The 13,203-nt window shown below is 49.1% G+C and overlaps 1 protein-coding gene and 1 long non-coding RNA gene across 3 annotated transcripts in view; one reads left to right on the top strand and one right to left on the bottom strand.

Annotated features, from left to right (window-relative positions):
- Nucleotides 1-1,121: 1,121 nt before the first annotated feature.
- The window catches only part of ITGA1 (integrin subunit alpha 1), a 138,107-nt gene continuing 126,025 nt past the window's right edge, over nt 1,122-13,203 (top strand). Inside the window, exon 1 of the mRNA XM_037145112.2 lies at nt 1,122-1,205. Within this exon, the coding sequence (XP_037001007.2) occupies nt 1,145-1,205 (61 nt within the window). The 5' untranslated portion in view covers nt 1,122-1,144. The remainder of the gene's footprint in view (nt 1,206-13,203) is intronic.
- On the bottom strand, nt 11,923-13,203 carry LOC119049162 (uncharacterized). Of its 2 annotated transcripts, none has more exons than XR_008390099.1 (3): nt 13,116-13,203; nt 12,098-12,164; nt 11,923-11,990 (listed from the first exon to the last, which is right to left on the bottom strand). It is a non-coding gene; the product is annotated as an uncharacterized LOC119049162 (long non-coding RNA). The 2 variants fall into 2 exon arrangements; XR_008390100.1 differs by lacking the exon at nt 13,116-13,203 and adding an exon at nt 12,617-13,042.

The following is a 13,203-nucleotide window of genomic DNA, read 5'->3' as shown; positions in this document are numbered from 1 at the left end:
GGACTTCCGGGGATGGGCATCGACCCCCGCGCTCTGCCGAGCCCACTCCAGTCCCCCACGGCGGCGGGAGCGGGGGAGGAGGGAGCCCCCAACGACGTGACTTCATGCACTCTTCCCTGCAGCGGTCTGCAGCCAGAGGCGGGCGGGGGCGGGGAGGCGCCCTGGGTTCTTTATGGGCTTCGATTCCCAGTGTACAAACAGACTAGTTCAGCTTAAACAAAATAGCCCACACGCTTCCTTCTCTACCGGGAAGTTTCCCTCCCGGGTCCCTCTGGCGCTCCGTCTCCCTTTCTCCCTCCCCCCCCCCCCCCCCGGCCCGCAATCGTGTTTCTCATTTTCTCCCGCTCATCAGTCTTCCCAAAAGAAAGCCCTGCTACAAACACCTCTAAGACTCACGAATCTCCAAAAGCGAAGCAAACCCTGCCCGGGAAGCAGCCGAGCCCTCAGTGGGCGTGTCGCTGTGGGTGCGCCCCGGCGCGCCGGGCCCGCCCCTCCCGGTGCGCTAAGACGGCGCCCAAGTCGTGGAGTGCGCAGGCCGGGGACCGAGGTCTCAAACCTGCTCACTCTCGCGGACCGTCGGCCTCCTTCTGCGCAGTCCGGCCCGGGAGCCCCGGCCCTGTGAAAGTGCCCTCCCTGCCCAGAGCCGGAGAGCAGCAAGGGGTGTGAAGGAGGAGCCACGGGGCTCGCAACATCCTCCCGAAGGGCCAGCCCTCGCCCGTCTTCCTACCACCTTAGGGAGTTGGCACGGACAGCGGGATCACCCTCTCCGAGAAAGGCAGATGTCCCTTTAAGGTTTGCTTAGCAGCTGGTGGACTTTAGCCTAAACACGCGCCCGCGAAGCTGGCTTTATTTGTCCATGTCTCGGACACAGACTGGGAGGCTGCCAGGCGCACTTCAGACAGCGGAGGCGCGAAGGGGCGGACGGCGTGGCGCAGCGTCTGGGATGTGACAAGCGTGCAGCGGACTTAGAAGCACCGGAGATCACTCTGTCGCTTCTGGGCGCCCCGGCCGGCAGGCCAGCGACTTAGACTCGCGGCGGCGGGCGGGCCGAGTGGCCCAGCGCGCGCGCGCCTCCCGCGCCCGGTCCTGCCGCGACCCGTTCTGCGATCCAGCGCGCGTTCTCTGCGCTGCGGCCGCTCCGGCCATGGGCCCCCGGAGCCCTGCTCGCCCAGGGGTTGCTGTCGCCTGCGGCTGGCTTCTCACCGGTGAGCAACCCCGATTTACTTATCCATCTCCTGCGCCAGGGGCTCGGGCGTTGGGAGGGAGGTGAGCGGAGCTGTGGCCCAGACAGGACCCACTCTCGGGCGCTGAGGGTCGGGTCGCCGTGGCAGTGGGAGGACGGAGTTTCTGCGTCTTCTTTTGGATGGGAGTTTTGTGGTCTTTTCATAGCCCTCCACCCAACGGAGGGAGGAGGCAATGCCGAAAACTCCGCGAGGCAGAACTGACTTTTCAAATTAAAGTTGTCGTGACAGTTTGCTCGGAATTTCGGGAGTATGCTGCAGGGCTTCCCCTCCTTTCTCCCTGGAGGGAGGAAACTGGAGGGCGCCTGATTTATAGGCCAAGTTCGCACCCCCAGGTTGCCCAGGGGAGGGAAGCGCTGCGTTTTCTTGTTGTCGAGTGCTCGCACCTTTCCTGCCGCACAGCCGGGAGAGGCGGAAGGCGAGGTGGACTTGCTTCGTGTCCCTAAATGTGTTCCGCACTCGCTCCCAGGAGGAGGAGCCTTCGGCAGTTGAGGCAGGAATAGTGAACACTTGCTTTGTGAATATTTCGGGGCTGACTTCTAGAAAACGCAAAACGTAGTATTCTCATCTGTACAGATACGCATCGTTGGGGGGGGGACTTAAAGAAACACAGTGGATGTAGCCAACGTAGAAAAAGGTTGAACCCTAGTATTTTCTAAGATTTTCCGGATGATTAACCCACGGCCTGATCTTTAGCAGTCACTGATCGAGGAGGAGAAGTTGTGATGGTGGAAGACAGAAGGCAGACCGGTGCAGTTTTGTCTTTAGTGAAGTGACTAATTAATGGTTTAATTAGTGGCCGGCTTTCGCATACACCATCAGTATCCGATTTGCAGTGTCTTCACTGCTGAGGTGCTTATTAGTACTAGTTAATTTCGCATTTCACCATGAAAAACAGGGGGGATCCAGCCAGTGTGGTCTGGCTTTGATGGCCAGGCATTGCTGACATTTATGAAGATCACTTAGAAAGGGGTTATTAACAAGCAGAGCTACCCCCCCCCCACCACTGATGGAGTATGAGGAGAGTTCATTCCTGACTTTCCACCCAGACATTTTCCGCTGCTCAGGAAATGTCCAATAATCCAAACAGTGGTAAGTCCTGACCAGCCTCACGGCCGGTGAAAGGTTTAATTTATCAGCTACTGTCACCGCCCTTTACACAGCTGACCCGTGATGCTTTTTCCAGCTCACATTCTTTGGAGGTCACTTGCCTGTTTTGTTATTGTGCAAAATCTGAGTAGCTTACTACCTATTCAGATGACACCTTTCTCGTTCTACCAAGGAGGCAGGCGTTGGTCACACGAGGCTTGCATAGCCTCTAAAAGACAAGGGCAAGAAAAAACAGACGTTAAGGAGTTGCAATTTCATATATATTATTATATATGGTCTCATTATTCATACAGATATTTATATGTCTACAGATATATATATGTGTGTATATATATATATATATAGATATAGAGAGAGAGAGAGAGAGAGAGAGAGAGGTACCTTTTTTTAGGTTCACCTGCTTTATTTTTCCATGCCTAAAACTTTACGAAATTGTTGGGATAATATGCCTTGCTGAGTCCAGGGAGGGATTTAAAGGAAAATAATATGTAGATATTTTGAAATTATAATACTTAATTCCCTTTTGTGTGTGCATGTGTATATGTGTATATGTGAATCGTATTGAAATTTAGAGTTAGGGAAAGTTACTGTGTCAGAAGATTCCTCACATGCACTCTATTTACACCCATTTCACGATGCAAGAATCTGAAATTTGTCTCCTCCTTCGCTGGTTTCCCAGCCAGTGGTAATCACATTGTCAGGTTCCTCGGAAACTTCGAGTGGATAAGCAGAGTCCACACTTAGCCTGCGGTCTCATCAGCAACCGCACCCTTGCCCGGGGCTATAGGGAGCTCTTCTTGTCTCCAATCTGAACCCAACCTGAAATTCATCCTCCTAAAGAGTAATTTTCATCATATCTCAGTCTTTAACCAGGGAAATGGGAGTTCTTTGCTGTCTTCAGATGAAAGCCCAGATTCTCAACGGACCCTTCAGGGTTGGCCCTGACCCAGCTCCGAGTATCCCTGTGACTCTTCCATTGGTTTCCTGCCGCTGTTGTAACAAATTGCCACCGACTCACTGGTTTGACACAAGATGCGTTTACTCCTGTACAGCTCTGCTGGTCCAAAGCCTCACTGCGCTGAAATCAGGGCATTGGGGGCGGAGTTGTGCTTCTTTGGAAGGCTGCAGGGAGAAGCCGTTTCCAGCTTCTGGGGGCTCCATCCGCCTTCTTCCAAGCCTGCAGGGGCACGTGGTCAGCTCTTTCCCTCTTACTCCTCCTCTTCATCCCATTTTTTTCTCTGATTCTGACTCTATTGCCTGCCGCGGATAAGGGCCCTTCTCGTCACCATGGGCCCCACTGAGTAACCCAGGACTATCTCCCCACCCCGGGATCCTTAATCTAATCAAGGATGGCAGGTCTGTCTCGCTGGATAAAGTAACAGTTACAGGCTTCTGGGATGGGGACGGGGCATCTCTGGGAGACCACGGTTCTGCATCTTAAAACCCTAGAACATAAACTTCCCATCATAGCAGTCGTAGTTTGTTTTTGTGCCTGTAATCCTCTTGCTCATTTTGCTACTGTGGATTTGATCTTGTTGCTTGTTTATTTATTGATTTTAGAGATAGAAAGGGAGGGAGAGAGAGAGGCTGGGGGGGAGAAAAACATCAATTTGTTGTTGCACTCATTTTATGTGTTCATTGGTTGATTCTTGGGTGTGTGCCCTGACCAGGGATCGAACTCTCAACGTTGGCATATCTGGACAATGCTCTAACCGAGCAGCTGGTTTTATGCATCTGGAAGACGCCACCCTTCCCTCCTACCACCCACTGCAATCTAAACAATTCTCTCCAACCTCGCAAACTGGGTTTTCATCACAAGAAACCACCGCCATCCCAATAAATTTCCATTAGGTTTAGCGTGTTTCAATATTTAAAAGTGATTCATTAGGAAGGATACCCTCCCTTACGTCCAAATAAAGTCATCATTGTTATTTTGTGTCTGTCAAAGTCCCAGAAAAAAAATCTAGTGGCACTTACAAAGGATTTAACTGAGGAAAGTTGAATAAGTGGATTTTTTACTGAGGGCCTGACACCGGGGAGGGAGCCCCTAAGGCCAAACAACAGGAAGAAAAGCCATTACTGGCCGAAGGAGGGCGCCCTGCCAGCCTGACCTAGAACTCTGGCTGTGGGAGGGGGTCCTTAGGACACGAACTGTGTGCCCTGGAGACTAGGAATGCAGCGAGTGTTCAAACTGAAGCCCAGCAGGGAGAGAGCAGGGGGAAGAAATACTCCTCTTCCTCCTGTTCTCCAGTGTTGTCCCCAGCCCACCCACTGGTCACGCCCAGATGGCAGAACTCAGCCCCCAGGGCGGGAAAGGTCAAACTTACAGCAGAGAAAAAGTAGCACGGTAATGAAAGGCGGTATTATTCATTGACCACCTGTTGTTATGTGTGAGACCCTGTGCCCAGAGCGTCGCATGTGTGATTTCACTTCAATCATAGAAAAAGGGAAAATTTTGGAGCGATTATCCATATTGCTGAGATAATGAAACCACAGAGGTTAAATCGATTTATCCCGAGTCCCACAACTCGTAAAGGGCACCTCCTGGGCTCCACTCAGATCTCTGACCTCAGATCCCACGCTCTGGAGTCACGGCCACGGAGGCTGTCCGAACGTGAGCCCCTCTCCCTCCTGCGGGTGACTCTGCCCCTTCCCTGACTTTAAGGCACACAGTGAAATCAGAGGACGTCCTGCCTACACTAAGTATAACTCAAGCGAGAGCACTTTCTCTGGTTGTTCAGGACACAAACGTAGACAGCCCCTAATTACATCACGGGTCTCTCCTTCCCGGAAACATTTTAGTTAGCCTAGAAGTAAGGGTCTTCTCTCTGGGCTTTCTGCACAGGCAAGGTTCCCTACTCAAAACACAGGCCAGCCAGCGAGGCAGTAGCTGGGTATGGACGGGACTCAGCCCCTTACCGGTAACAAACACGCGGCCTCCAGTGGCGCACTGCGGTCGGTCAGGAATTGCCCTCCAGGCATTAAACTATCTGTGAAGACAGCAATAAACCCACAGGACTTTTGCGGGTTTGCTTGTTCAGTAAGTAGGCAGTGAGAGTACCCGAGACATACACGCACGCACCAGTCTGCCTGTTTTCCTTCCCCGGTGTTGTTTGGGTGCATGGATCTCTGGGGCCGGAGCTTCAAACGGTGGCTCTGACTTCTGCGGCCGGATGCTCCTCAGCTGGGTTTCTCCGCCTCCAACCCAACAAGCTTCCCGTTAGAATTTGAACTTGATGAATTGTCATACGTGCCTTGAAAGGTTTCATAAGATAAGGTAGCTCATGTTTAATATACAGATTGGGGCAAAAGCAGGTTTACAGTTGTGAGTTTGCAAAACCCAGTTTATTCTTGTATTATTAATTAGTCATTATTGTGTTATTTTTTCATACAGATAACGGTAAACCTACTTTGCCCCACCTTGTATATTCAGAAAATTAGGGATTGAAATGCTAGTTTTTACCTACACCGTTCTTCTGTTGTACGAAACACAAAACGAGACATTCCAGTTCGTGTTAAAACTTGAGAAGAAAGATACCTGGAAAGTTGCCACAACGCTGAAGTCAGCGTGCCCCGCACACTCCCAGTGCCCCGCAACTGGACAGTGGCGCTCGCTCTCAAAGCCAGTGCGGTGTGGTCACTGGGACTCCGGAGGCCACGCCCACCCTCCACACCCCGGGGCTGTCCTCAGCTGCTCTGTGGCGCCAGCTTCTCAGACCTCGCTGGCCTTTGCATAGGAGCTGCTCCCACGGCCCCAGATCCTCGAGTCCCCACATGCGTGTCATTTCCCAGAAACCCACTGGACTAAACTGGACCCCTGCCCCCGAGTCCTGAGGACCTCTGCTCCTGTAACATACCACGTGAAATAATGAAATATGCAGTCGTCTTTCCGGCTCGCTGTATGTTCTCTGGGGGTAGGGTCTTTGTTAGTCCTTAGCACAGGCACGTACTGCTTTGTTATTGAGTGAATCATGAAAGACTACAGACCGACTCTTAACACACTTAAGGAATCAGATTGTCTCCTTTAATTATATCCCCACCTGGAACATATACATACTCACCCACAGTGCCATCCAATTCAATGGAAGTTACTAGCAATCGAATGACGCACCATAACTCAATCACACGAAGAGATGAGAGGTGCCGCCTCTCCGATTGTAACTGCAGGACTGTTGGACGTTGACATGTGGGGAAGTGTGTGTCTGGTGATTACACTCAATAACATACAGCTTATACCTCCCTGGCCCTTCTCTGTCACATTTCTTCGTATTTCTACAAACAGCATCATAAGACTGGAAACACAGCCCCGGATACAAGGGACATGGGGCACTGCCCCTCGTTTCCGGTCTCCTCCAGGGCCAGCCTCCTCTCGATTCGGGCTCAGGGCTCCTCTGGCACCCACTCTCCTACCTGATTCCAAGAGGAGAACTTCCTCTCCATACCTTTAAGAGGAAGCATCAGGGAAAAAAAGTGACAATAAATTAATCAAAAAAAAAAGAAAAGAAAAAGGTTCCAGTTGCACAGGATCCGTGACTCTGGTTTGGGCAACCCCGACCTTCTGTGGTTTGGCGGTAGCAGGAGGGCTGCGTGTACAGGAAGGGATCACAGTTTGACCCACCGTCTTCTGTCGGGAGAGGGAGGAAGAAAACTAAACTACGTCTCAGAAGGAAGTTAAAGTATATGTACGGTTGGTGTTAAGAATTCATTTTAGTGCCAAAGCATTAAATGTATAAATTTCTGTAAACAGAACAAGTGAGAAATCCGAACTGAAAAATCACTGTCATTCAGACATTAAAAGGAATGGTGATACATGTTTTTTATGAATTATCTGAGATCTGAAATAAATGCAAATACATAAAAGTAGGCTAAATCACATTACAATGTCCGATGATTGAGATGATTAAAATTTGCACATTGTAAATCCCATTCTCTAAACACAAATTACAAGGTACTTTCAAATTATTTCATTAGGTATACTTTTAGATCGCCAAATACAAAAATTCGAAAACAGGTGAGAATTGATGAGTCCTTAAAATTGTACATTTTATTGTAAATTTGTTGGTGAAATGACGCTGTAAAGTATAGGGATACATACAAATAGAAGCACCCCAAAACCCTCACTCACTTTTGTGGATAAGGTTTTGTTTATCAGGTGGGAGGTCTTGTATTGCTTGGTGACAGTTACAAGTACATATTTTTAATCACAGAAAATATAGCTGCTGAGTACAAGTTCATATATATATATTTTTTCCCCTTTTCCTTTTTTCTTTGACTGAATTAGCTGAATAACCTTCCCAAGCTTCCACTTGGCTCCGCGTGTGGAAGTCACGTGGATATTGCTCTACAGTCTGAGGTTAGCACACTCTCTCCAAATAAACAATTGCATTTACTGCTGGACACTCATAACCAGAACTCTGACTACTTGTTCTGTAACATTCCTTCTGCAAGCTGCATATAATAAAGTAATGGTTGTTATGCATCATTTTTAAAGATTTTAAGATCTTTCCTCCAATAAGATAAGTTTAAATTAACCATTTTTCTTATCCAAGCGTGGACATCTCAAAAATGGAAATAGGTTTATAGCAACTTATCTTTTTACATTGTTAGTGACATTAGGAAATAGAATGTGGTTTCCTAATTTTACAACGTCAGCGACAGACAAGTTGGAACTCTGCATTAAAGGACAACCAGCCACCACCTGCTCTATCACACTGTAACCACGACCAGGTGCCGGTTCTCCTGCTGGGTTCCAGGAACACAAAACCACATAAAACGTGGTTTCTGCCCTTAAAAGGCTCACAGCCCGAGAGAACCAACAGACAGGCAAAGAATCTTCGGTGGGAGGAGCCTGCAAGGTGCTCTCAGAAGAGGAGAAAGATTAGCATGTGTTGCAGGAGAGTAAGATTGCAAAGAATACAAGAGAGAAGCAAGAAGATTGACACAGCCCCTCCTGTATTAAGTAAGCGGAAGACGTTCAGATGAGGTTTCTATCGCGTTTGAATGATCTCTGCTGCTGTCGTTCAAAACATTCCAAACACATTCCAATAGGCAGCAGGAACGATGTGTGAACCACTCTGGGCAGCGAGACTGACTGAGGCTGGCCCTGGAGAGGTGGTGCTGGTATAAATGAACACACCCAGCAGGTTATCCCTAAGTCAGCTTGGCTGTCTCATCCAGATGTCTGGCTTCGAGCCAGGCATTCCCAGAGATTTACCCTGTACTTTCTGTTCATAGACTTCAGCGGTTTACAAAGTGTCACGATCTCATTCCAACCTCATACGCCACGCCAAACAAGACAAGCAGGACAAGTAATCTTGTTTACCATTTAAAATGAAAAACTTTAGTCTAGGAGTTTAGGAGAATTTATCTACTGTTGCTTGAATCTAACCAGAAAAGACCAGAATTTGGGTCTTCCCACTCTTGGTGGGCAAGCTTTGAACTAGGTATCAATCTTTTACAGCTAAAAGGGGCCTTAGGAAGAAACGAATTCAAAAGTTAAATGCAAAATTGAAAATAAATGCACGAGGGTGAGGTTATGGGTATTGTTTTCATGTTTTTAAACATTGTTGCAGCACTATTTTTACAACTGAAACAGTGTAAACTATTGAATTCAATGCCCTCAATTCTTAAGTAAAAGAAACCGAGTCTCAAAGAGACTGAGCCCCTCAAAAACTCACAGAAAAACCTCCACCGCCCGGGAAGAACTGCATTCCAGCGCGGGCCCCGCGGGCCCGATTCTTGTCCAGAGACACCAGAACTGTGTCAGAAACAACAAATTGAAAACTTTGGGAGGTAACAACTTTAACGTTCTTCTTCTAGAGAGATTAATATAAATAAAATGTAGAGAAATAGGTATAAAGTTACTGATGTACAGGCGTCTATTTTCAAAGAACCAAAACATAACTATAAAACTAGAATTTAAAGCAGCAGAGCTAAATCATGGTCTTTCCCTCCCAGTTTGTCTTATCTGGTAAAGAAGGAAAGTACCATATACTGCCTTATCACTGTAGCAGGTTTCCAGGAAGAGGAACTCTTTTTTAAACGAAGTTATTCAATTAAGGGCCCTATAGTTGGTGACAATAGCGGTGCCTGGAGGACCGCCTGCGACGATGTCCCTAGAGCTGCCGCACTTTGCAGCTGTGACCTGCTCAGTGTGTCCTCTGTAATGAGTGCCTGCTGCCCACGAGGAACTTCTTGACAGTCAGCGGAGGGATCCGCGCGGCGCTGAGTAACAGACAAAAGATGCGTTTTCCAGCGAATATGATGGGTGGTTTCGAGTCTGAGATCACATTTACACTTAAAGATGAGTGGGATTTATGGAGGCAGCAGGGAAGGGGTGTGGCATTTTAAATGGAGGGGACAGAGCGTGAGCTGAGGCCGCAAAGCAGAAGGTGCCAGGGAGGATGTAGGGGGGACCGAGACTCTGCCTGCGGGGGAACAGGGTCTTGGTGGGGACCAGTGGGAACACTGGCTGGGAAGGCCAGGCCACGGAGGCCTTGAATGCCGGGCAATTCAGATTTCAATGAACAGAAGTGGGAACACCAAGTAACTCAAAACAAAAGTGTGATGATGGGTCTAGAACTACTAAGTTATAACACAAAGTCTGGGAGAAAACATCTGCTCACTCTACAATAAGCTCCTTTTAGTTAAAAAAAAAAGTTGTTAAAGATGTCTGAGATCAAACGGTAATTCTACGAAAAATTTTGTAGTCTGTTCCATCACTGAAGCTCATTCGTGCTTAAGAAGACAGCCCAAAGCAGTTCGCAGTTCAAAAAATTTTTTTTAAAACCCACAGACTTAACAATGTGGGTTTTCATGAACTTTAAAAAGAGCAGTTGGATCTTTATAGAAAAAGCAAGCCAAACACACAGAGTTTACATACAACCTGCGCCTGCCACACACATGTACTCTCCCTGTTACTGTCTTGCATGGGTGTGGTCCGTTTGTTACAACTGATGAACTCATATTGATGCATTGTTTTCAAATGAAGGCCACAGTTAATATCTGTGTGTATTTCTATGAATTTCAACAAATGTATGTCATATGTCCACTATTACAGTATCATACAGAATAGTTGTGGTATTTTTCAGACTATAAGACTCACTCCCCACCCCTCAAATTTAGGAGGAAAATGGGGGTGTGCCTTATAGTCTGAATGTAGCTTACCTGGCTCACTGTGTGTGTGGGGGGCAGGCAGTGGAGCAGGGTCACAGGTTATTAAATATTTTACCACATTTTTTGCTTCAAAAATTTTTCCTATTTTTCTCCTTTAAAACCTAGGTGCGTCTTATAGCCCTAAAAATACAGTCTACTGTCCTAAAAAATCTCCCGAGCTCTGCCTTTTTATCCCTCCTTCCCTTCTCCCCTCCAGTCTCTGCAACCAGGGACCTTCGTACGGTCTTTACAGCTCTGCCTTTCCCGGCAGGCCCTGTCGTTGGAACGGACACTCTGTAGCCTTTTCAGGGTGGCCCGTTTGCACACTCTGCTTCCAGTTTCCTTCCTTGTCACTCACCCAGCCATGCCAATAGCCAACAGCTCTCATCAGGATCTTCCACGGTGCCAGTGATCCTTGTTCCTGTGTCATTGGATTTGACCTCTGAGCAGCCAGTGACAGACTGGCTGTGTCGCTGCCTCCCCAGGACTCCCACTTTCAGCCTCCCCTCCCCCAAATCAGCGGTCCCCTCACTGCTCTCTGAGACTCTCTCCTTAGCTGTGCAGCTTTAAATTCTAACTCTATGCTGATAACCTCTCTGCATACCCAGCATCCTGTGCAGCGGCCACAGCGCCGAGATGTGACTGTCTCACTGTCACCTCAACCCAAATTCCAGCCTGACCTCATGGTCGCCACACCCTCCTCCCCAGGCCACAGTGTAGCTCTGCAAATTTCAGTCCCACCCTTCCCGCCTCTGGCCCAAAATATGGGGTTCGCAGTACTTTAGAAACGTTTTCTCTTGTGTCTGTGGGCATGTCTGGATCATGAAATCGCTGGACGAGGTCCTCTCCCTCAAATTCTACTGCCTGGGTCTGAGCCGCCAACTCTTGAGCCTGCTACCCACAGGTTTTAAACACAGAAAAATGTATTTTCCTAAAATAGAATATTGGGTTTTTCTCCCCCCCAAGGATTATAATGCTGACCTAGGCTGGGCAAAATGAAAACTGTTGAAGAGAAGATAAAGACTTTTTAAAAAAGTGATTAAAGAGCGAGGAAGGGAATGGCGCCTTTCCAACCTGGCAGGTTGGTTTTGTTCGATGGCAAAGGTGACAGTTGAGGGGAAGTGGCGGTGGGTCGCAGCAGAGGACTTGTGGTTGCAGAGGTGACTTCAGGCAGCCATAATTCAGCGTAGCAGGAGTGGAAATCAGAGAGGGTGTGGGGGAAGCTGGTCTGCATCTCAATATTGGTTATATGATTTTTGAATCCCTTTCTTCTCTGCAATCCATTTTTTAATCTATAAAATTAGGATAACAAATGTTGATCTTACAGATGAGAATCAGAAAGAGCATAGGGAAGCACCTGGTAAATATTCAGTAAGTGATAGCTCCTCAGTAAGAACCTAACATTTATTAAGATCTTATTGTGTGCTGCCGCCGTGATTGGTGGGTTTTAATCCGTGGCTGACTTTGGAGATAGGTGAATTATATCTATAAAGGTGATCAAGGAGCACTTCGAAGTACCTCTTCCCTCTCTCCACCCTCCCTCTCCCAGTTACAAATTCTTCGCGGTTAATAAGCACCTTTTAAAAAGATACATTGTTCTTTGGAGAGGCAAGCCATCTTCACACGCTAGGGTGATCCGTTCCTTGCACGGTGGATTCTCTGGGAAGGAGAAAGCGAGGAGTCAGGAACTTCGGGAGGAGTCAGCGTCGCGGGAAGGCGGGGCAGGACTGAGAGGGAGGGGAGAGGCCACAAAATAAAGAGCGGTGCTAATGAGCACTCCGGCCCCCGAGAGGAACCTTCGTGTCCCCTGACAGTCTCTGAGCAAGATCACCGAGACCTGAGTGTTAAGATCTGAGCCAAAGTCGGATTCCTCCCTTTCTACCCTGTCTCCCGTTCAGGGTGACCAGCTTCCCGTCCCTGCCACTCACAGGAAGGCAGGACAGGCGATGAATGGCCGGTGAGCGCAGGACTCCCCTGCCCCCCGCCGCGTCTTAACTCTCCGGAAAACTCGGCTGGGCGTTTACCACTGGCTGGTCTTCTTAACCGGCAATCCCCACCTCTCGAACAGCCCCACCCCCCAACAAACGTTGTGATTTGGGGGTTTTCTTTACCGCCAATTCTGTAGCTGTCAGATCGGGGGTCCTAGTGCATCGGTTTCCCCCCAACTTGCCAAATCTCAGCTCTCCGCAGTGCGGGCGACCGTCCCGCCTGAGCTCCTCCGACCCAACCCCCCAGCCTAACCTGCCCCCGCGGCCGAAGTGAAGGCCTGAGGGGGCCCATCCCGGGCTCCGGGATTCCCAGGCATCCCGCGAGCGACCGCGAGGTCCACCCAGAAGCAGACTGCGCGGTGGTTCCCTCCGTCCCTGGGACCCGCGCCCGGACCTCGGGCTGATCCGGTCCCGCCGGCGCCAGGGCCGTGCACGTGGCTCGGGGCCGGACCACCGGGACCTGTCCTTCTCGGGAGCCGCTCCTGGAGGATCTGGGTCCTGGCGGCTGGCGGCGTCCGAGGGTGGATGTGACAAAAACAAAGCATACTTTGCAACTCCGGGGTCAAGTCTGCACTTTCAAGAATTCTTTTTAGTTTTCGATAAGTTTTGAAATTGGATTTACCCGAAGATAGAAGGCGGAGAGCCGCAACTGCACGCAGCTTTAAAAAAGATGTGCATTTTCACTCATGTGTCTCCAGGTTCTTCATAAA

This window comes from Artibeus jamaicensis, unplaced genomic scaffold, assembly GCF_021234435.1.
Source record: "Artibeus jamaicensis isolate MK-2021 breed Jamaican fruit bat unplaced genomic scaffold, CSHL_Jam_final scaffold_369, whole genome shotgun sequence".
Classification (NCBI taxonomy): Eukaryota; Metazoa; Chordata; class Mammalia; order Chiroptera; family Phyllostomidae; genus Artibeus; species Artibeus jamaicensis.
Note: the sequence above shows the minus strand (reverse complement) of the source record. Positions and strands in the feature narration are given on the sequence as shown.